The 22637-nt window shown below is 48.1% G+C and overlaps 7 protein-coding genes across 7 annotated transcripts; 4 read left to right on the top strand and 3 right to left on the bottom strand.

The window, feature by feature from the left end:
- The first annotated feature begins 26 nt into the window (after positions 1 to 26).
- Positions 27 to 6424, top strand: F5147DRAFT_717884 (glycosyltransferase family 48 protein). Its single transcript, XM_041438677.1, has 13 exons — positions 27 to 350; positions 408 to 673; positions 724 to 1338; positions 1393 to 2403; positions 2458 to 2772; positions 2825 to 4205; positions 4258 to 4437; positions 4490 to 4871; positions 4925 to 5390; positions 5452 to 5782; positions 5832 to 5905; positions 5961 to 6024; positions 6077 to 6424. The coding sequence occupies exons 1-13, from the start codon at positions 140 to 142 to the stop codon at positions 6130 to 6132; spliced, it is 5352 nt and encodes a 1783-aa protein (XP_041287960.1). The 5' UTR covers positions 27 to 139; the 3' UTR covers positions 6133 to 6424.
- A 1498-nt stretch (positions 6425 to 7922) lies between these two features.
- F5147DRAFT_398081 (velvet factor-domain-containing protein) lies at positions 7923 to 9427 on the top strand. The gene is made up of 6 exons (XM_041429597.1): positions 7923 to 8163; positions 8220 to 8370; positions 8429 to 8545; positions 8597 to 8966; positions 9024 to 9200; positions 9255 to 9427. The coding sequence occupies exons 1-6, from the start codon at positions 8118 to 8120 to the stop codon at positions 9399 to 9401; spliced, it is 1008 nt and encodes a 335-aa protein (XP_041287959.1). The 5' UTR covers positions 7923 to 8117; the 3' UTR covers positions 9402 to 9427.
- A 115-nt stretch (positions 9428 to 9542) lies between these two features.
- F5147DRAFT_717870 (uncharacterized protein) lies at positions 9543 to 10387 on the bottom strand. Its single transcript, XM_041438676.1, has 3 exons — positions 10337 to 10387; positions 9661 to 10276; positions 9543 to 9607 (listed from the first exon to the last, which is right to left on the bottom strand). The coding sequence occupies exons 1-3, from the start codon at positions 10373 to 10375 to the stop codon at positions 9576 to 9578; spliced, it is 687 nt and encodes a 228-aa protein (XP_041287958.1). The 5' UTR covers positions 10376 to 10387; the 3' UTR covers positions 9543 to 9575.
- A 71-nt stretch (positions 10388 to 10458) lies between these two features.
- F5147DRAFT_717869 (uncharacterized protein) lies at positions 10459 to 12040 on the bottom strand. Its single transcript, XM_041438675.1, has 7 exons — positions 11810 to 12040; positions 11711 to 11756; positions 11558 to 11660; positions 11446 to 11507; positions 11319 to 11395; positions 11158 to 11267; positions 10459 to 11098 (listed from the first exon to the last, which is right to left on the bottom strand). Exons 1-7 carry the CDS (start codon positions 11928 to 11930, stop codon positions 10580 to 10582), a joined length of 1038 nt encoding a protein of 345 aa, XP_041287957.1. The 5' UTR covers positions 11931 to 12040; the 3' UTR covers positions 10459 to 10579.
- A 51-nt stretch (positions 12041 to 12091) lies between these two features.
- F5147DRAFT_717866 (TB2/DP1, HVA22 family-domain-containing protein) lies at positions 12092 to 13404 on the top strand. The gene is made up of 3 exons (XM_041438674.1): positions 12092 to 12196; positions 12246 to 12401; positions 12468 to 13404. Exons 1-3 carry the CDS (start codon positions 12165 to 12167, stop codon positions 13255 to 13257), a joined length of 978 nt encoding a protein of 325 aa, XP_041287956.1. The 5' UTR covers positions 12092 to 12164; the 3' UTR covers positions 13258 to 13404.
- A 908-nt stretch (positions 13405 to 14312) lies between these two features.
- On the top strand, positions 14313 to 18091 carry F5147DRAFT_755065 (uncharacterized protein; the record flags this gene model as incomplete). The annotated part of the gene is made up of 12 exons (XM_041440316.1): positions 14313 to 14492; positions 14542 to 14618; positions 14677 to 14704; positions 14768 to 15124; positions 15233 to 15828; positions 15941 to 16032; positions 16086 to 16194; positions 16249 to 16464; positions 16516 to 16721; positions 16782 to 16925; positions 16993 to 17388; positions 17609 to 18091. Exons 1-12 carry the CDS (start codon positions 14377 to 14379, stop codon positions 18089 to 18091), a joined length of 2820 nt encoding a protein of 939 aa, XP_041287955.1. The 5' UTR covers positions 14313 to 14376.
- Positions 18092 to 18236: 145 nt separating this feature from the next.
- F5147DRAFT_778601 (batten's disease protein Cln3) lies at positions 18237 to 20124 on the bottom strand (the record flags this gene model as incomplete). The annotated part of the gene is made up of 11 exons (XM_041442152.1): positions 18237 to 18453; positions 18509 to 18735; positions 18794 to 18886; positions 18935 to 18955; positions 19012 to 19025; positions 19078 to 19318; positions 19369 to 19468; positions 19520 to 19589; positions 19652 to 19718; positions 19769 to 19959; positions 20007 to 20124. 11 exons carry the CDS (start codon positions 20122 to 20124, stop codon positions 18237 to 18239), a joined length of 1359 nt encoding a protein of 452 aa, XP_041287954.1.
- Positions 20125 to 22637: the final 2513 nt, after the last annotated feature.

The raw sequence follows: 22637 nt of genomic DNA, 5'->3' as shown, positions 1-22637 counted from the left end.
TTCACAGGATGGGTGCAACTTTGTACCAAAACGTTACACCTTTGCTCATTCTTCTTTACGCACCACCACTCCTTTTCTCTGTCCTGACCACGGCACTCTCAGTCCTGTTGGCCTGCTAACACAGGACACAGAGGTCAAGATGTATCCTCAGTCTGCCTCGCCGACAGCAGATCACGCAGATCCTTTCACTTCTTCAGCGGGCGGTCCTCGCAGATACGTTTACAGCGACAACGACTCTGACAATGTCGACCCTTACGGTCGTAGAGACACTTATGCTTCAGACAGCAGCAACAATGGACTCAACGACACAGAGCGATACTATGATCACAACGGTAACTACGACCCATACGGTTTGTGGAGCACGCCTGCTGCGCTATTCTCATACTCACACTTGTGTTATTTTCAAGCACAACCTGACACAGACTCGGACGTCGACATCTATGGCCAGCGGTATCCTCCAGCATCCTCAGAATCCCTAGGACCTTCGAGAATGGGTGTGTCAGATTCAAACGCTACGACATGGGCCGAATACGCAGGACCACAAGGCGCCCGTGACGCATATCCCGCCTGGTCGGCCGAGCGTCAAATCCCACTATCCAAGGAGGAAATAGAAGACATTTTCCTGGACTTGACCCAGAAATTCGGGTTCCAGCGAGATTCCATGCGGAACATGGTAACCTTTATTTTATTTAAAATTGTTGTGGAAGTTGACAACCAATCTAGTTTGACTTTTTGATGCAACTGCTGGACAGTCGAGCATCCCGTATGTCGCCCAATCAGGCACTCCTCACACTGCATGCGGATTACATCGGTGGTGAGCATGCGAATTACCGTAAATGGTATTTTGCAGCTCAGCTCGACCTCGATGATGCCGTGGGCCACGTTCAAAATCCTGGTCTTCAGCGCCTCAACCGCAGGGCCGGCGCTCGCTCGTCCAATGAGAAATCGCTCGCAACCGCTATGGAACGTTGGCGCCAGGCCATGAACAACATGAGCCAATATGATCGCCTCCGCCAGATCGCGCTATACCTTCTTTGTTGGGGTGAGGCTGCCCAAGTGCGCTTTGTTCCCGAGTGTCTGTGCTTCATCTTCAAGTGTGCGGACGATTATTATCGTTCGCCTGAATGCCAGAATAGAGTGGATCCTGTGCCTGAAGGTTTATATTTGAAATCTGTCATAAAGCCCTTGTACCGCTTTATTCGGGACCAAGGTTATGAGGTAGTTGACGGGCGATTTGTGAGGCGGGAGCGAGACCATGCAGATATCATTGGTTACGATGATGTCAACCAGCTTTTCTGGTATCCAGAAGGTATTGCTCGGATCATACTTACCGATAAGGTACGCTGCTGTTCACTACTCACAACTATATGCTCAATCGATTTTGCAATTCAGACGAGACTTGTGGACCTTCCACCTCCCCACAGATTTATGAAGTTCCACAGCATTGACTGGAATCGTGCGTTCTTCAAAACCTACTATGAAAAACGCTCCTTTGGACACCTCCTGGTCAACTTCAACCGCATTTGGGTCATTCACGTGTCTCTCTACTGGTTCTATACTGCATTCAACTCCCCTAAAGTATACCAGATCTCACTTCCTTTGAATAAAGTCTACAACTCCCCGGCATTGGCATGGTCTGTCACTGCGCTCGGAGGTGCAGTTGCGACAATCATTATGATCGCAGCGACGCTCGCTGAGTTTTCGTATATCCCCACCACCTGGAATAATACATCTCATCTCTCCCGCCGCTTGCTATTTTTGTTTATCACCCTCGCGCTGACATGCGGCCCAACCTTCTACATTGCCATTGCGGAAAATAGCTCTGATGGGACCACGAGTTCCCTCGCTCTCATTCTCGGTATCGTCCAGTTCTTCATATCGGTTGTTGCTACACTCCTGTTTGCGACTATGCCGTCTGGACGCATGTTTGGGGACAGAGTTGCCGGAAAGTCGCGGAAATACCTCGCCAGTCAAACGTTCACCGCTTCGTATCCTGGGTTGCACGCGAAAGCGCGCTTAGGCTCAATCGCGCTCTGGGCTCTTGTTTTCAGTTGCAAAGCCACAGAATCTTATTTCTTCCTCACGCTTTCTTTCCGTGATCCCATTGCAGTGATGGTAGGGATGAAGATTCAGGGTTGTAGTGACAGGTACTTTGGCTCCAGTCTGTGCACCAACCAAGCTGCGTTCACGCTGGCCATCATGTACGTGATGGACTTGGTGCTGTTTTTCCTCGATACGTTCCTTTGGTACATCATTTGGAATACGGTGTTCAGTATCGCGCGGTCATTCATACTTGGCTTGTCGATATGGACGCCATGGAAGGACATTTACACTAGGCTACCAAAACGGATCTATGCGAAGCTACTTGCGACGAGGGATATGGAGGTCAAGTATAAACCGAAGGTCAGTTTCCGCAATCGTTACCTGAATGCACCTTAACGATGTTTTTATATATAGGTGTTGGTTTCGCAGATTTGGAACGCAATTATCATTTCCATGTACCGCGAGCACCTGCTTTCTATTGAGCACGTGCAAAAGCTGTTGTACCACCAGGTTGACTCGGGGCACGATGGTAAACGCAGTCTCCGTGCGCCGCCGTTCTTCATCTCTCAGAGCGATAAGGGTTTCAAGGGCGAGTTCTTCCCTTCGGGCAGTGAGGCCGAGCGCCGCATCTCCTTCTTTGCGCAGTCGCTTACGACTGCTGTTCCGGAGCCGCTTCCTGTAGATGCTATGCCCGCATTCACGGTCTTGACGCCGCATTACAGTGAGAAGGTCCGTGCTTCGTTTATCTTATCCGAAGTTGTCCCGACCAGACATTTTTTAGATTCTCTTGTCGTTGAGGGAGATTATCCGCGAAGAAGATCAGAATACCCGTGTCACTCTGCTCGAATACCTGAAGCAGCTCCACCCCGTTGAATGGGACAACTTCGTCAAGGATACCAAGATTTTGGCTGAGGAATCTGCCATGTTCAACGGCACGAGTCCTTTCGGCACAGATGAGAAGGGCCAGTCAAAGATGGATGATCTGCCGTTCTACTGCATTGGCTTCAAGAGCGCTGCCCCCGAATTTACCCTGCGAACCCGTATTTGGGCTTCTCTGCGTGCGCAAACGCTCTACCGCACAGTTTCCGGTTTCATGAACTACGCGAAGGCGATCAAATTGCTCTACCGCGTGGAAAACCCCGAGGTCGTGCAACAGTTCGGCGGTAACACGGACAAACTAGAACGCGAGCTAGAACGCATGGCCCGGCGCAAGTTCAAGTTCGTAGTGTCGATGCAGCGGTATTCCAAATTCAACAAGGAGGAGCACGAGAACGCTGAGTTCTTGCTGCGTGCATACCCAGATCTTCAGATTGCGTATCTGGATGAAGAGCCACCACGCAAGGAGGGTGGCGAATCGCGGTTGTTTTCTGCGCTTATCGATGGTCACTCTGAATTCATTCCTGAGACTGGCCGTCGTCGCCCCAACTTCCGCATTGAGCTCCCCGGTAATCCTATTTTGGGTGACGGCAAATCGGACAACCAGAATCATGCGATCGTCTTCTATCGTGGCGAATACCTGCAACTCATTGATGCTAACCAGGATAACTATCTGGAAGAATGTCTTAAGATTCGCAACATCTTGGGCGAATTTGAGGAGTACTCGGTATCAACTCAGAGCCCGTACGCACAATATGGTCACAAAGAGTTCAAGACAAGCCCTGTAGCCATTGTCGGCGCTCGCGAGTACATCTTCTCGGAGAACATCGGTATTCTCGGTGATCTCGCCGCCGGCAAGGAGCAGACGTTCGGTACTCTGTCTGCTCGTGCTTGGGCATGGATTGGTGGAAAGCTTCACTATGGTCATCCTGATTTCCTGAACGCGCTCTACATGAACACTCGTGGTGGCGTATCGAAGGCACAGAAGGGTTTGCATCTTAACGAGGATATATATGCTGGCATGAACGCTTTTGGTCGCGGTGGTCGTATCAAGCACACCGAGTATTATCAGTGTGGTAAAGGTCGTGACCTTGGCTTCGGTACCATCCTCAACTTCCAGACGAAGATCGGTACTGGCATGGGAGAGCAGATGCTCAGTCGGGAGTACTATTACCTGGGCACGCAACTGCCTATCGACCGTTTCCTCACCTTTTACTACGGCCATCCTGGTTTCCACATCAACAATATGTTGGTGATCTTGGCCGTCCAGTGCTTCATTGTGACAAGTATGTCTTCTCTTACGACTACGTGCGAGTTATAATTGATTGTGTTATGTAGTGGTGTTCTTGGGAACGTTGAACTCTTCTATCTCGGTGTGTCAGTATTCTTCCAGTGGCACTATTCTGCCTGGCATGGATGGCTGCTACAACTTGACACCCGTATTCGACTGGATCCACCGTTGCATCATCAGTATCTTCTTGGTGTTCATGATTGCCTTCTTGCCGCTGTTCATTCAGGGTATGCATGATTCGTTTATCTTCAGTGGGGTGCGGTTTTGACACCTTTACAGAACTGGTGGAACGCGGGACTGGTCGTGCCATTATTCGTCTTGGAAAGCAGTTCATGTCCCTCTCGCCTGTCTTTGAGGTATTCTCTACTCAGATCTACACGCACTCCATCATCAGCAACCTTACCTTTGGTGGTGCCCGATACATCGCGACAGGACGTGGATTTGCAACTACCCGTATCTCGTTCAGCATTCTCTTCTCTCGTTTCGCCGGACCGAGCATTTACCTCGGCATGAGGACCTTGATCAGTCTTCTCTATGTCACTATGGCACTTTGGACGCCTTATCTGATTTACTTCTGGATCTCAATTCTTGCCCTTTGCGTTGCTCCTTTCTTGTTCAACCCGCATCAGTTCGCGTTCGCGGACTTTGTGATTGACTATCGGTCAATTGATTCTTTTGTTTTGTTTGTCTGCTTTGCTGATGAATGCATTGTAGGGAATTCTTGAGGTGGATGTCTCGAGGAAATTCGCGCTCGCATAACAACTCTTGGATCGGTTACTGTCGTCTGTCGCGGACTATGATTACGGGATACAAGAAGAAGAAGCTTGGTCTCCCTTCAGATAAAATGTCGGGTGATGTTCCACGCGCCGGTTGGAGAGCGGTAATCTTTTCTGAGGTCGTCTTCCCTATTGTGATGGCGGTGCTATTTACCATCGCCTATATCTTCGTCAAGTCCTTCCCCGATGCAACTGGCAATATTCCACCAAATCCTCTGATCCGAATCGCGATCATCGCTCTCGGTCCAATCGTATGGAATGCTGCAGTCCTCCTTATGCAGTTCATTATCTCCATCTTCCTTGGTCCGATGATGGACCCCACGTTCCCGAGATTTGGATCCATCATGGCATCTACCGCTCACGTCCTTGGTGTCATTGGTATGTTGGGCTTTTTCGAGTTTTTGGTGAGCGTTGTAGTATATCTACTATCTGGCAGTTCTGACATAGTCCTGTTTGACATTGAAGTGGTTCCTTGAGACATGGAATGCATCCCACGCAGTCCTTGGCATCATCGCGGTCATCGCTATTCAGCGTGCAGTTCACAAGGTTCTCATTGCTGTGTTCCTATCGCGTGAGTTCAAGCACGACGAGACGAATCGTGCGTGGTGGACGGGACGCTGGTATGGACGTGGTCTTGGCGCTCATGTCATGTCACAACCCGCCCGTGAATTCATTGTCAAGATCATCGAGCTATCGCTGTGGAGCTCTGACCTTCTCATTGGTCACTTCCTATTGTTCATGTTGACCCCACCCATTCTTTTCCCATACGCGGATCGTTTGCATGCGATGCTGCTTTGTGAGTTGTCTAACCCAACACTCTTCGTGTATCACTGATATCGCTACAGTCTGGTTGCGTCCCTCCAAGCAGATTCGCGCTCCCCTCTATTCTCTGAAACAGAAAAAACAACGCCGTTGGATAGTGAGTGTTTTCAAGTGTTGGCAGACGAGCAAAGGATGCTCATGCATGACCCCAGATCATCAAATATGGCACTGTTTATGTGATCGTCATTATCATATTTACAGCACTCATTGTCCTTCGTGAGTCGTTATTGCTACTTTTCTGTTTTTTGTTTATTGACACTCTCGCTAGCCGCCGCCTTCCGCAACAGAATTCATTTCAACTGCACTCTATGCAATAATTTGTAATGAATTCATCTCTTATCTATCACTCGCATTCTTTAGATTATCCACCATTACTTGTAGTCTTTTCTGATCCTGTCGCGCGCTGGACATTCACATGAACATTTGCCAATATGTCTAGTTTTGATGACGTTTCAACCAGCCTCGTACTGCATGGACACAATTGGTGCAATGTACTACGGATACGAACTTTCATATTTGGGTTACAAATACATATGACGAAGGAAATCTTATAACTTTTTGCAATGCTAGCACTTATGTAAATTGGGAAACGATGCAGTCGTACTGGACGTTGTCTAGGGACCGTAGGAAACGTGTCAAGCTGGGACATTCGATCGAGGACTATACTTCTTATCATCATGCTCCTATACCATTTCCACAGATCTTGACAGTGGACTTATTCACAGTTTACCTGAAGGGCTCTACCGGCGCCATATATAACAGTTATGTTAAATATGAGAAATCTAGCGTTTTTGGACCCGCGAATTCCAGACTTTTACACTGTCATTCAACCGAGAGTGCTCTTCCTAACTGTGTCGTTGCCTTCGAGTCGCATACACTAACGCCACACAAAACCTGGTCGAGTCAGAAGCCGTGAGGGTGAAATGCCAACGGGATGTTATTTAATAATGTGTGAAAAGTGAATCCGCATTTATAATACACCTAGAGCCTATCCGCGTGCATCTGGTATACTTTGTTCAAGAAGCCCGCAATTAGTAGATCCAAAGTGACAGCTACAACATCCGTGCGATTATCCATGAACTAAAATTACAGCAATAGATGCACCTGCTGGGTACTATCACCGGTGGTGTCACGTGTGAGGTGTTGGTTTCCCAAACTCCATCCCAATGATCCCATGGCAGATCGCTGTTCCAACAAGATGAACAGTGGTGTCACGTTTCAAGATGACTGTAGGCGTTGGGTTTGCCAACCCCCCATCGCCTCCGTCAGAAGTGTGATCAGTCCGCTTGGCGCTTGGTTTGTATGGGTGACGGGATATCACATCTGGATGCGACTCGAGTACTGCAACTACATTTGATGGATCTGCTTAGTTGTTGCCTAGAGAGATACGGAGATGAAGCAGGGGTAGGAAACCATGGACGGTCGACGCGATGATAGTTGATAAGGAGACTTGTGAAACTTTGAAAGGCGGAACTGAGGTCAGTGAAAAGTAACCGATATGATAGTATGAACGTACTGTTTGCAACTGAGTGAGTGAAAACGAAGGGAACAGAGAAGAACAGAGAAGTCAGCATCTGCGATGCATGCCTTGTAAACTGTAGGCGACACATCAGAATGTGCAGCGTCCTTCCGCAGGTCGTACTATGCGTTTCGGTAGTTGGATATAGCGCATGTATCATCTCCTATGGGGTTTTTCCAAACGGAAAATAAACAGGAATGTATTAAAAAAAAATGATGCAGAAGTTCTGAAAATCACCTGTGATCATACTCGAGTAACTCTGCCTTTTAGCATGGCCATCGTCCGATATAGTAGCGCAACTGATCGAGTCGGCAAGGATTTCTCACCGCGGAGAATGTGTGTTGACGGCATGCGAGCACACCATTTGATTCAACGACAATGAATTGGTGGGGCGACCTCCGATTCGGAGGCTATCAGCTGCTAGAACGGCAGTGTTTGATACACTGGAAGTGATTTACGGGATTTGTAGATCTGTGGGCTCGACAACGCTGGCACGTGGGTCCCCGCCATGTTGCTGGTTCCATGGGAGTGCGCCAAAGCGCCGGGTAAAACGGATGAGTTTGACAATGACACCACGAGCAACTGCTACAACTTGTTAGAATCGGAGTAGTCGATGGATCATGCGATTCATCCATACCTCTGTATTCAGTTCATTTCACTGTGCACGAGCAGGGTAGGAGGTACTGGCTCAAGTTGGAGTAACGTCACGCAAATGGGAATTGCGTCTCCATTTAGCGTCCGCCCAAGATCGTCGGAATTGTAGGGGAACTTCAGGAGTGACATATACTGGATGTTCATTGTACACGCTAACGCCGTACAGTGTTATCGAAGTTTACGTCTGTTTCAAGCACAACCCTTCTTATCCACCCACCTTTCATTGACTCAGACCCAGGGCCAGGCTCCCTGCACACTATGCTCAAGTCAGCACCGCGAACGACTCTATCATACATTAACGTACCCATCCATTTCACTGCTGGCCAATTCCGCGGAGGATGCGTGCGTGCTGAGCTCGTCGAGATACAAAAAGCAGACCTTGGGCGAAAGTGATATCGGTGCCTCCTTCACTCGTTTCCATGTGGCTGACCATCATCATGCATGCAGGTATGCTCGCGTAGACAGACGACCTCTCGACCCACCACCAGTGGTTCAACTTAGGTTATATCGCATACATAATGAGGGTACTGAACATGAATCCGAACAAGAAGTTCAGGACTACGGGTGAGTTGTTACCACCCAGGGTTCCCAGTCCTGCTTCAATATCTTTTATAGCAACATACAATGCCTTGGATTACTATGCAACGTCGACTTGTTTCCAGTGCCCACTCAACCCGATGACTCATCGGAGTCAACCTCCTTGCCCCGTCTCCCTCGCCAACTTTCGCCAGTAGTGCAACCCATTCACCCCTTTAACAACTACCCACCACCTTCAATCTTGTCTACTGATCGATTTCCTCCCTCAAGCAGTTCGAGTAGGATTCTCGTGTCAGATGCTAAGCTGCCCCTCCCTCCTAATGTCCATCTCGATTCATTCCAAATTTTCGAAAACACAAAATGTACTGCCGCACTCTCGGGTGCCACTTTTGTTCAGCCAGCTTGTATAGACTATGAAGGCAAGAAGGCTCTTGTCTTTCCATTTTCTGTACGTCTTTCATCATGGTCGAAGGCTTACTCTCATATGACACGTGCACCTATGCAGGACCTTGCGGTAAAAATTGAGGGCGACTTCTTCCTCCGCTATCGCATTTTCGATCTCTTTGCGCGCACGGCAAGTCTAGTAGATATACCAGTGCAGGCTGAGTGCCACGGCGGTCCATTCCGCATATATTCAACCAAGGAATTTCCTGGTTTACAACCTTCGACAGAGTTGTCCAAGGTAACTTGGAACCCTTTCAAAAACAAATTTTGATTGAGTTTGTCGGATTTCTAGCAACTCTCCAGATATGGCGTACGACTCAATACCCGCGAGACGGAGCGCAAACGCAAAAAAAAGGCTTCCGAAAGTAGCGCCATCCCAACTCGAGCAAGCAAACGCAAAGCTACAAGGATTTTGCAGAGCGAGAGCGAGTGTGATTGAGTTTGCTGCAGTTACGGATCAGGACGACTATGTTCAACGGACTTGGCATTTTCATTTGGTTTTCTCCCGCGAATTTTTTATTATATATTGCAGTAGCATGTATGCACATATACACGGATGTAACACATATATACTGTTTTGCTCATGACTTGGTTGGTTCTGTTAGTGTGAGGTCTACTGTCTATACCGACGGAAGATCTGAGCCACTGCGGAGGCGAACTGGTGAGTCCAATCAGAGGACAAGGAGAAATTAGCTCACTCTTCGCTTCAGCGTCATCGTTTGACATGCCATCAAACGTTCCCTGTTCAAGTTCGTAGGGGTACCAATCATCGTCACCGTATTCTTGAGCAATCCAATCATCAGTCGACATGCCAGCTTCAGCTGCTCTCTCTTCAATTTCCTTCTCGATCCATTTCTCGTACTGTTCGTCGTACACCCATCCATCATCACAGTCGCACTCGCATGTAGTGGTGATTTCGTAATCTTGTTCACAAACTTCAAGTTGAGATTGCCCAGCTGAACCCCTCTCGGTGGCCCTGACAGGCACCCTCTTCGCTTCCTGCAGGGGTTCCTTTCCTCTTGGCGTTGGTTTGGCTGCGTTGGCACCTGCATCGCCATCGGATGAAGTGTTGGGAAGCAGCTCGTCTCCCGCTTTGTCTGGAACATCCTTCTCGACCGACTGCAGTCGGGAGATCTGTAAATCCATATTTAAATCAATATTTTCGACCGAGAAATATTTCCTCACTTTCACTTCCAATTCTTCAGGTTGCTCCTCAGTCGTACTATTGGCCTGAGCGGGAACCGGGGTAGAATCTTCTGAACTGTAGAGGGGAATACCCCGCTTCGTACCAGCAGACCTTACCTTGTATGGCGGCTGACCAGATGAAATGCACGTTATTATGGGATGGGTTCAAAGCAAGAGTGATATACTTGCCCTCGCGGCTGTACTCTTCGAAGTCGTGCTCTTGGGCATAGTGGTCGATGGTACTGCGTGAATGGTAGGTTTCAGTTGAGTTTCAGAATATTTCACAAGTACTGAATTGCGTCATATACCCCTAAGAATCATTGTTATACGGAATATAGTGTAGGTATGCATATGCTACATGGGTAGTTGTCTAGATGTGCGGAATGAAAAGGTATGAATGCAATGTGAGAACACCTCGTAATGTCCCTTATATCAAATAAGACTTTGGCACTGGGGGCACACAAACACGGGAGAGCTTTTCCTCTTCGGGGGAATAGCTGCTTCAATGTCCACCTTATCCTCCCAGTCAGTAGGTAAAGAACCGTCAAGCAAGCTGCGGTAGATCAGTTGGCGGGCCGCCACCACCGCTTTCACATTCCCGACGACGCCCCCCGCTTGCACGCCTTTCACAATCTGTTGCTGAGCCGCCTTCACAAGCTCTTCCGGCAATTCATCAAGGGGATCTGAGATCGAAGATTCAGGTCCCTTTCTCCTTTTACGGCATGGTCGTGAGCCGACTAAGTCTTCGATAGATAGCTGTTCATCTGTATCAGGCCAACTTTCGATAAACTTTCGGGCCCTGGCGGTTGCATCTAATCTTTGTGTCGGTCTTTGCAGACATTCTTGATGGTAGGCTGCACAGCAAGCTGGACGCGGGCAGAAATGCATTACTGGGTCTCGATCGGGATTGTAAGATACACCGCAGCAACAAGCAGTACGTGTAATATTCGGCTGTTGAAGGGATGAATATTATCACTTCTACTTCAAGTAATCGTCGAGGGTACACTCACGGAAATTTTCCGAGCGCGGTATTCCAAGTCGAATCGACAGAAGAAATCATCAGAGTCGAACACCTCTTGGTCGATAGAACGTTCATCATATCTCATGACAGTTGCATGATCTACACGGACAGAGTTTAATTGACGATGTAGCACGAGAAATAGGAATTTACCACAGAAACTTGCTGTAGATACATAATCATAGTAATCTGACATGATCCGTTCATATTGGCCACAGCCACTAACATCACTTTGATACTTCAGAAATTGTTCACAGATGTCAATTCTCCGTGCACTCACAAAGACTTGATTACAGAGTTGACTTCCTGAGGCGACCAGTACCACTGTACAAGAACCCATACCTGCGTCATGGCTGAGCGAAGATAATACCAGAGTCAGTGGCAAGACGTACATCTTCGTCGTTTCTGGCCCTAATTTCTTTGATTCTACCAATCCAATACGCAGTTGGATGGTGTAATTTGTCCGGAAGCACCCCTTCCGGTAGAATAAATGCGCTGTTGAAGGTCAGCATTCACTATGTCTTGCTATAAAGTCAGACACAAACGTTTCCCCAATGGAAAATTGATGCTGGTTCCCCTCTTCATCAGCAACTAAAACCCAACAATTACCACCGTCAAGCTGAAAAAAAGCGAAGATATCATACCTATAAACGAAGCAAAATCTGGCATCGTTTTCCATTCGCTGTCGGCGGGTATGCCGATTGTATACTTTGGTTTTGATACTTTTTTACGCGTAAAAAGTGACTTCTTCTTACGCCGAGACATGTTGAAAAGTGAAGTTAGAGACGACAGTTTAATTTTCAGCACTCAATGTCCCTTGAGGTTGTCTGAGTTCAACCTGTAAGACGCGAAGAAACCTGAATGAAACGCGTCTGTGGCACCATTGGAATTCAGTTGATGATGTAATCATTCCATGTAAAGCGATTCGGCGTTGTACCCTCGCGCACAGTGGCACTTTATACGAGTGCACTGATTTCTTGTTCTGAGATATTGCACACCATGGTCTTCTATTTTACGTCTTGCATGATTAGGTATGTCTTCATATATGCTCAAAGAGTCACATACCGATGTCGCGTTTAGTTCGGTTGTCGTTTTTCTTTATCCTGGCTATGCATCCTACAAGACCCTTTCCCAGAGACCAGCCTCCGAGGAGGAGTTAGAAAGATGGCTCATGTACTGGTCGGTACTGGGATGTATCGTCGGCGTCGAGTATGCTGCAGAGTGGCTTATTTCATGGTCAGTCAGTTTACATCGATGGTATCAATGCCAAGGTTCTGATACACCCCTTGCGCGTGTAAATAGGGTACCATTCTACTACCTCGTGAAGACTGTATTTCTTCTCTATCTAGCACTCCCGCAAACGCGCGGCTCATCCTACCTCTACATCAACCATCTTGAACCATTCTTCCAGGCTCATGAATCCCAGATCGATGCGACGCTCGCATCTTTCAAAATTCGCATTTATGCCTTCATCCAGCAAAGGTTTCGTATTTTATGGGATGCACTCGCTGCGGTAATCGGTCAACAGCAACAGGCCCAATTTGCTCCCGCAGGCGGGGTGACAGACACCGGTGTACCCCCAACTTTGGCTGACCCTGCATCAGGGCCCGCTCGGCTTGCCATGGGGCTCTGGAACTCGTATGGCCCTACGATCCTCGCTTCTGGCACAGCACTGCTGCGTCAAGGTGCTGCGGTAGCGGGAACATCTGGTGACCAAGCCTGGAATACTCCCGCAAACACTTTCACAAGGCGTTCTGACGCAGGTCATCAGGGCTCCTTGAAAGATCGCAGGCGCGAGCTTGAAGCCGAGCTTGCGTTCATCAATTCGGCAGAGCGTCCTGCTGTCTTGACTCCCCCCGCTTCAGGTTCCGTCCAGTCACCCTCCCGTACATCTTCGGACTTTGAGTTGCGGGAGCGTGGGTCCAGCTTTGTTGGGCGATTTGAGGAAGTAGATGTCCCCAGCGATGCAGAGGGGTATGACGTTGATGGCGACTCTGGTCGAGAGGGTCGTGACAGGCCTGAGGCAAGGAAAGCTGCCAGCTGGTTTGGCTGGGGAGGTGCGGCGCCAAGCAAGGGCGGAAAGTCGGATTAGTTGAAGGCTTGATCTGGGGATCTGTATCATGGTGATGATAGTTGTATTTACATTTGGACGAGATGTGCATAACTCGGTACATACTCGGTAATTTTTCTGATCATGGTTGTATTCTTTCATGCGCAATCTGTAACATTGTCGTATTTATTTCGCCGGTCTGCTGCAACGCGGCTGCCATGCAAGAGTTGAACGTTTGAAGCACGTACATAAATCGCCGTAAAAAAAAAACACCAACGTGATGAGCAATGTTCTAGTCCGCACCAAACAATTCCAATCAGATTTGGACTGACTCTAGATCCAGTCAAATGAGAACGTAAATTGAGTAAGTAACTTCTCCTTTTCTCCGTGTGACAGTGGAACAAGCCGAGGAGCATCTCGAGGTCGCTCTAAGACCAGCAGGCTGGCAATGAGCCTTAAAATATATGAACACATATCGTAACTGTACAACTTCTTATCAAGCATATACTTAGATCGCAGCTTGAGGCGGAATTGCCGCAGTGGCAGTGGCAGTGGCAGCAACAAACATGGACCCTAGGTCCCCGTCTCACCCTGAATGCGGATGAGTATAGCGCACAAAATACATATGACATTACACCTTTTGGAAGATATTGATCTCAGTATTATCCGGTGGCGAAAACGTGTACGGTAAGCTTATCATTTGCGTGCCATGCGGCTGACGCGGAGCTGGATTCTAAAAAAGCCGACAACCAGACGTTGAAAAAAATCAAGGTGAGTTGCTATGTCTATGAGAAGGCTTAAAGATATAATGACCTTTGAATAATAGAATCGTCCTTGAAGTCGCCATAGAAATGTTACGGTGGTTGCAAGTTTCAAGAACGTATTACAACCACTTTCGGAGTGCATTTGTACATGATACTGTCATCCCAGCTTTGACCATCCGGTGAGGGGAGGCGCACATGTGGGAGTATCACGGAACAAGTCTCGGAAGATGAATGTGAGAGCGGAACCAAAATTACGTAAACATGCCATTTGCAGTTCTAAATGAAAGTCTTAAAGTTAGGGACGACACAATGCAAGGCCTTTTGCCTCCCTTTCCTTTCTTCCTTTGCCCAGCTCTATGCGTCTCGGTTGCCTTAGATATTCACTCAGCCTAAAGTCATGCCTCAAGCATCCCGTGGAAATGCTCGTCAGCCTGACTCCAGAGATGTCCAAAAGGCTATGGACAAGGAGCAGAAGAGAAGCCGAGGCGCTATGTCATGCGCCGAGTGTAGAAGGTGGTGCTCCATTTGTGATCAGTTTCCTCCTCTCATCTTTTGTCGCTAGACTCAAACTGAAATGTGATAAAACGATACCGTGCTCTTCATGCAGACGCAGAGGCTGCTCCGCCATCTGTCCTAATGGTATGTTCACGTGTTCATCTGCTGTAAGATGCCCTCTTATCAAGACCATGGGCGCTAGGTTCCCTCACGACTGGTCAGGGAACTCGGTAAGTCCCCTACGAGCCATGTAGGTGGCTGAAGCTCCATGTCAATGTTGTTCCTCGTTTCAGGTTCGTGCTAGCAGATACAGAAAAATTGCATCAGAAGATCGCACAAATGAGTGACAGGATTCGTCAACTTGAAGACGCACTTTCTATCTCACAAACCAGTCCTGGCGAACAGCATCCTCTTCTGCATAGAAATCTTCTCGACATCAAATCGATCATAGATTTGCATGCTGCTATAGATGAGGAAACGGCAGGTAAATCCAAGCATGAAGTCGATGATGACTCGCAATACATCGAATCTTTTGGGACGCTCGCCATACGGGACGATGGAGCTGCAACTTTCTATGGTCCATCCGCCGGGTCAGAGGTGAGCATTGCATTGGCAGCTTTCTTTACAACGGCTGATTGCATCACCATAATGTCTTTAGAGCTTGCTCATCGTATGTTATGAGGGTCCTCTCAATCATCCCGCTAGACTAATTATGTGCCACAGGGAGAGTCTGCTGTATCATCGACACCTGATTTTAGTCCAGGCAACAGGACACAGCATACTGAATATCTGTCTCCCAGTGTCAAGCATCTGTCGAAGTCTTTCCCTCTAGCTCCAGTGTTTAATGATGAGGTTGATCTCAACTACCTCATTCAAAATCATTTACCTCCTTGGCATCGTGCTCGTCACTTGAGTGAGCTGTATCTCCAGCAAGCACCATGGTTCTTTGGAGCGGTAACAAAACGGCAACTCATGGAGGAGAACCTTCCTTTATGGTACGCAGAAGCATCAGATCTCATCCATCTGGGTTCCGTGGCACCATCAGTAGCCTCGGGGAATGATGCTTTGAGTAAAGGTCCTCATGAACTCGCCTTGATGTTTGTGATATTCTGCTTTGGGGCACTGACGGATCACAGATTGCCCCCTGCGCCAGACAACGAGGAAGCCGACATGTATTTCAAGCTTACGCGCGCTGCCCTAAACTTGGAGCCCGTACTTGACCGTCCACCATCAGTGGCGACCATTCAGACTCTGGCTTTACTCGCAATCTATCAGGGCCTTTGCAGTGGAGAAAATAGCATTGAGAGCACCTGGGGAATTTTTGGACTTGCAACAAAGTTAGCTCAGAGCGTAAGTGGTATTGGTTTCCTGTTTCCACTTCTTGACGCTGTGCTATATAGATTGGACTGCGTCAGTAATTCAATAATTTGTATCATCGGTCAAGTTAGCTTATTATTCACTGCCAGACCGTGATTGCGCCCGCTGGCAGCTACCTTCACAAGAGGTGCAAAAGCGCCGTGCGCTGTTCTGGGAGCTATTCATCACAGACGGGTGGCAGGTAAACCTTGTCATTGTGATTCTATCGGATGTTACTAATCAACTTTCACACAGTCCTTGGCTACAGGTCGTCTTGCTACGTTTTATCTGCCTTTCGTAGACTGTGAGCTACCTAACGACCCCGATTCCACGGTGGACGAAGACGGAACTGTTTTACCAAGCTGTAGGTCCCACTTTCTTCTCTTTCGTGTGCTGCTCTCAACGATGATAATCTCAGTCCCGGCATGGAAGGCTCGCTTTGGTTTCCAGTGCATATCCGCAGTCATCCAACATGCACAAACGGCTAAGGTACCAAAGTATTCTGTTGTCATCGAGCTGGATCGCACGATTCGCGACATGGAGCTTCCAAAATACGCCCAGCGACCTCCCAGAGAGGGCGCTGAACTTGGAGAAGCGATGAAGCATTACATGCCCCTGAACTACCGACACCTGAGTAAGCGATTCCAGCAGTCTAATATCAAAGCAATTTTCAACTTCGTTGCAGCTCTGCTATATGTTCATCGATGCTTTTTTGCGGAAGCTGTATCAAACAACCCCACAGACCCTATGAACAGCCCATTCGCTCCATCGTTCCTTGCAGGGTACCGTAGTGCCTGTGAACTGATTAACGGTCTTCGCACACAGTTCGACTTATTCCCAGCACAAATCGCTCGCTTCTGGGTTTTATGGACCCATGCGTTTTCCTCATCCGTGAGCACACCCCGCTGGCATACCATTCTGAATACCATGTTGATACTCCAATATAATTAGGTGATGCTGTCTTCTGTCGTTACGCATGCATCTGGAAGCGGTTCTCGGTCGAAGATCACTACTGCAGCTTTGACCGAGCTGCGACGCGCTGTCAGTCTTTTCAAAGAAGCGTCTGTTTTTGGAGGTCGAGCTGGAAAATTCCTTGTACGTCAGCACTAGCACTGGTATACTGAGCACCGGACAATGCATGCTGACGCCGATGCCTTCATAGCCTATCCTTGAGAGGCTGTTGCAGAAAGCTGAGCAGGCATACAGTACTGCCACTCCTACCGTGACACGACGAGATATATTCTCGAATACTGGTCCAACAAAGTCGAAGGACGAACTTTCGATTTTCAGTGGACAAATCAACAAGGTTGCCACGAAGGCCCCCGCACCACCGTCTTCAGGACGGACCAGCCATTCACCAGGAAACAGCTCCAATCTGAGTCAATCTCCCCCGGTGCAAGTAGAAGGCACTCCTCCGCAGTTTAGCAACATTCATCCATCGTTGCGCGAGCAGTGGAGCAGTTTCGAGGGAGATATCAATACTCAGCTTCACAACGCTCAACGAGACGCATATTACACAGAAGACGATGATTTCATGGTGCACGCATCTACTGAGGATGTACGCGGAATGACCAGAATACATGAGGGTACATACCAAGCCCAACCGGTCCAGCATCAGCTGCATCTAGGTGCACAGCCGCCACAGGGATACCGTCACCACTTTGCCCGCCTCGTCGCATGGGTTGTCTCAACCGGTCGAGGCACAGAAGTCTTTCCAAGGCGAGAATCAGCACCGGGAATCTGTGTACGCGTCTGGTAGTCAAGGACAACGCTATCAGCATGAGCCGCAGTACGCTCAGGCGCTGCCACAATCTCACTATCACCAGCCTGACAATACTCAATACCATGCGGAGCCTCATCAGCAACATCCTCAGCAACAGCCTCAGCAACAGCCTCAGCAACATCCTCAGCAACATTATCACCATCACCCTGACCCCCAGCCCCAGCCCCAGCAATACTATAGCCAGGAACAGCCTGGTCATCATATCCATGATCCATACCAGTCATCATCCTTCAGTACTGCAGATCCTTACGCATCTGGTGACTACAACGCAAGACCCTCCCAATCATATTGGGAATCTGCACAGCAGTCGTATCAGGCGCAGGAAAGCACTGCATATTATCAGTCCTCGTACCACGAAAATCAGTACCAAATGTCCCAGCAACCCCAAGCTCCTACAGAATACCCATCGGTTTCACATCTGCAAGAGACGTGGCAGTCATTCAATGTTTACGTCGGCTCGCCGCGTCGGCCGACGTAGAACTCCGCTCGTCCGGATCTGTACTCTAGTGTTTTCATTTGGTCACGAAGTATTCCTTTCGGTTTCTTGATATCCTCTAGCGCATTGTGTATCATTACTGCTCAAATGTTGTACATAAACTATACGTCTTCCGTAGGTCGTAGACCTAAAGCCCTTGGCATAGGTACTTCCCCCTTGTAACTTGCGCTCTGCAAAGCTCCAATTCCGTTGGTACAGCGAGAATTGAAGCCAATAAAATCCCAGAGCTATCGGCAAAACCAATGGAACCTATCTTGAACTCCCGCTCTTGCTTTATGACATCGGGATTGTGCGTCGAGCTTGGATCCGGTTGCTCTTGATTGATACAATAGAACACGTTGACGCTAGCAGTCATTCAATCAGATCATCAACCTATATCTGGACAAAAATAAGACACACTATGCCAAACCGCCACATACGCCTTCAATACTGATGAGTATGAAAACCAGGAATATATTTCCTGCCTCACGATCTTCTGGAAGTAGCCCGATGGCGGATTCAAAGACTAGCAGAAGCAGTATCACGAACTGGATAATAGCCGGAGCAGGGAGGAGATGGGCCGGAAGGGTTTTCAAGCCCAGAGATATGCTTGAACGAGAGAAAAAGACCGTGGTTTGGTAGACTAGCTATGAATGGATCGTTATCAAAAATGTATTCAGGATCACGGCGAGTTATCATGCAAACCTGCCAAAGTGGATAGTAGTCGCGGGTAGAATGAATGATCTTGCTGATGAGGCCGTGCGACGGAACGGGAAATAATAAAGTCGGTGCGACACCCTGTATATGTTCAGAAAAACTAGAAGTGCAAGGATAGAAATGACGTACCTGGTTGATAGTATACTCAAGCTAGGTTGTGCAGGTCAGAAGGCATGCTCTGTGTCTAAAGAACATCGACTACTCACGGTATAAACACAAACTAGTGGTAATTATTAGACACATAAGCATCGCGAGTGATAAAGACTGCTCACATAGTGGAAGCATATACTTCAATAACATAGGTTTGACTAAACGCCATTTATCCGCAGCTGATAAGCGGACGGTAACCTTGGGCTCCACACGAGATTCTACGTCATCTTGAGCATCATCAATTTCAGTCTCAAGGTCATCAGCGGGGACGAGCGTGTATGACGCGGAGGATGACTGATGGATGAATGCTGCTGGACGGGGGAGCAGGAAAAAGTATGCCAGAGGAAGGATGAATGGAAGAACCTGTGATGCAATATGAGCCATTGTTTTGGCCGCTATGCCTATATTGTTACCGCTGAGATGCCAACACCAGTACTGACACCCAGACCCCTGAGTTCCCACCACATGAATGCTCCGACAACACCTGCAGCTCCTGTACCTGAGGCGAAGTACCTGTCAAGTATAATCAACATGAAATAGCTCGAGGGGTGAGACAATGCGGACCCAACGCTTCGACCTCCTACCGAACGGCTGTATGTTGTCGAAAGTTGCAAGAAGGTCATTTCTCCCAGACCTATAGTTTGTCGTTCACGTGAGAAACACTGGCGGGTGTGTATGATGCATGTGTAAACTCACCCGACGAAAACGACGCGAGACATATTCCCAGCAGCCTCGAATACAGGCTTTCGTGGAAGGCAACGACCTGTGTGTAACATGAATTGTGATTTCAAAGAAAGTCTGTTGTCATATTACCAGCATGCCTATAAAGCTTAACGCGCAGCAGGCGACAATGCGTCGAGCATAACGTATGCGACCTTTGAGAAAGTACGGCCACCCGAGCTTCACAATTAAGGCCGGAGCGATATTACAAAAGGCAATGATGCCCTTAGGTGTTGACGGAGGGACGAGGTCGAGTGCAGCCGAAAGTATGATGACGTAGAGTACTTTATGATGATCAGCGCAGCCATTTGAAGAAACAAAGATGGCACACCGTTGTTTATGAGTCCAAAGAGAAAGAAAGAAAGTCCAAGCTTCAAGGACAATCGTTTCTTGCCTGCCGAACAAGCCAAATCAGTAAGGTTTGAATCTCCATTAAAGAATGGCGTCATGGTACAAGGTAAGTACTAATTCTAGCTCAGCCCGGCGTCTACTCCATGGTTTGGAAAGCTTTGCTACAATCAACACAACACTTGCCATGCACATCGAACACTGACCTGTGCTTGGTATAATAAAATGTCCTTCGGTATGGAGAGCGGCTGTGCTGTGGGGTTCGACTGACATCTCCGAGAGAGCACCGGCTTGCCACTGGATATCGCGGGCACGAAGAGAGTTCTGGCGTATAGACTGGAGTTCCTGATTACCTTAATAAGGCTCAGATGGATCAATATCACGATGAAACACTGCAGCTGTGCGCCTGGGATGATAGCTGGTCAAGAATAAAGGTGCAACATGCAAAACACGATGCATCGCTGTCCCTCCGGATCTCAGCCAACCCCTAAAGAGGGGGTCAGTAACTTGGGGGCTCATCGACACAATTACACCAGTTAGGAGGCCCCGGGCCCCACGGTAGCTCTTACTCCCGAACTAGTCACTTTTATGCAGACATGGATGTCTTCGTGCTGCCGCCAGCTCTGAACAAAACTAATATGATATATCCTCGCCCACGTGTCAGACGCAAACAAATCTAACTGTGGGAATTTTTTTGCCATTGGCACCCGTCAAGACATAGTGTCTTCAATGCCCGAGCAGGGTTCACTGTGGCTACCACTCAGCAACGAACTACTTGCACGTCCGAGTCGCGTCGTCAACCACACTGCAACAAGGCGGCAAGAGCGGAAACACGACTTACTGTAGCTCGGCGGGTCACGTCCCCTCATTGTTGGGCCCAGGAGACGGGACAGACACCATCATCACTGACAACTGGCATAGACACTGTCAACTTGAAAGCAGCAACAACAGCGAGGATGAAGGAAAGGCGCATTATCTGTTAGATGTGTGCGGTAGGAAAACAGCTTGCTTTTATGTCCTGAATAATGTTCTGCTCGCCCAAAAAACTTCTTCAGAACAGATGTCATTTGTATTGCCAGCAGACCTCAGGTCTGATTTGCTCTATCTTCGACATTATCTTAGCGGCAGAACACTAGGAAATACCGGTAATATGTAATTTCAACCCGTTGTGGCATACAGCCTGGGATAGGTGACGACGATGATCCCTGGAGATGGATACTGACAGAAATTCAGAGTCTCGTCATGCATGGGAGAATGCTAAACTGGATACCAGGATATCAGCAGCTGGCTTGGGAGATCTCGAAAGACCCAGGTATACCTGTGTTTTCGGAACGCACACTATGCAATATCCTATAGTGCCAGACCCCGGCAAATTTTTAGCCCTGAAACGCGTTGTATATACGTGGGCTGACGTTGGTTCTCTATTATAGCAGGTACAGACGTGGCACTAGACACAATTTACCTGTGTTATCTATGAGAATATCGCGAGGACAGAGCGCTGGTGCACGAAACCTCTGGGTCCCCTGCATCATGCCATGAACGTCAGAGACTCGGAAGTTGCAAATCATTGTCTTCGATATTCACACATGTTCAACTAATGATTCTGCCTGATATCTTGACTTTTTGACACAGAAGATCAATTTCCATCCCCACCTGCAACTGCCATTACTTTCCAATTATCGAACTTGTCGGTAGATCTTGTGATGCGTCATGTTTTCTGCCATTCCCAGTCAAGCTTGTTCAAGACATATTCTCCTAAATAAATGTCTTTAATGCTCGAACAGTGTCTATTCACTGTGACAGGCTGACAGCCGAGCACTCGGCAATGAACTACTTACATGTCCCAGTTGTGTCATCAACCACACTATAGCTCGATGGGTCAATTACTGACACACATAAATTCGGTCTACCACGTCGGTAGTAAGCCACGGGGTTAGATGAAAACTACTCATGCTCACATCATAGGGGTCAAGGACTACTGGCTGGCAATCATAGGAAGGGCAGCAATCACCCACGTTGCAGTAGACAGGACAGTCACCGTCATCACTGACAACTGGCATAGACACTGCCAACTTGAAAGCAGCAACAACGGCGAGGATGAGGGAAAGATGCATCGTGATATCTTATATGAGCTTTCAAAAACAAATCTGAAGGGTGAGGTAGGAAGCTTACAGCTTGCTTTTATATCCTGAATAATGCTCTGTTCACCCGAAATACTCCTTCAGACAGATATCATTTGTATTGCCAGTTTTAAATTTAATTTGCTCTATCTTGAAGATCCTTTAATTAGGAAATGCTGGTAATATATAATTCCGGCCCGTTGTTACAGCGGTGACACGACGATTCCTGGAGCTACTATGTAGGCTAGGCTCAAGAATCTTGCAGTGGACACTGATAGAAATTTAGGGTTTCGTCATGCATAGGGAAACACAAAACTGGATACCGGGAGATCAGCAGTTGACTTCGGATATCTCAATTCCAAAGGAGAGTGCTCTCAGGTGTTATTTTTGTAGCACATAGCGGCCTATGCATGTAGGTCATTATGCGCTGATATAGTTATGTTTCACCATTCACTTTATATAATTGAGGGACCAACACTGCTAGTGCAATTTTC

The sequence above is a fragment of the Suillus discolor genome (assembly GCF_016758755.1).
Source record: "Suillus discolor strain FC423 chromosome Unknown F5147scaffold_73, whole genome shotgun sequence".
In the NCBI taxonomy this organism is placed as follows: Eukaryota; Fungi; Basidiomycota; class Agaricomycetes; order Boletales; family Suillaceae; genus Suillus; species Suillus discolor.
Note: the sequence above shows the minus strand (reverse complement) of the source record. Positions and strands in the feature narration are given on the sequence as shown.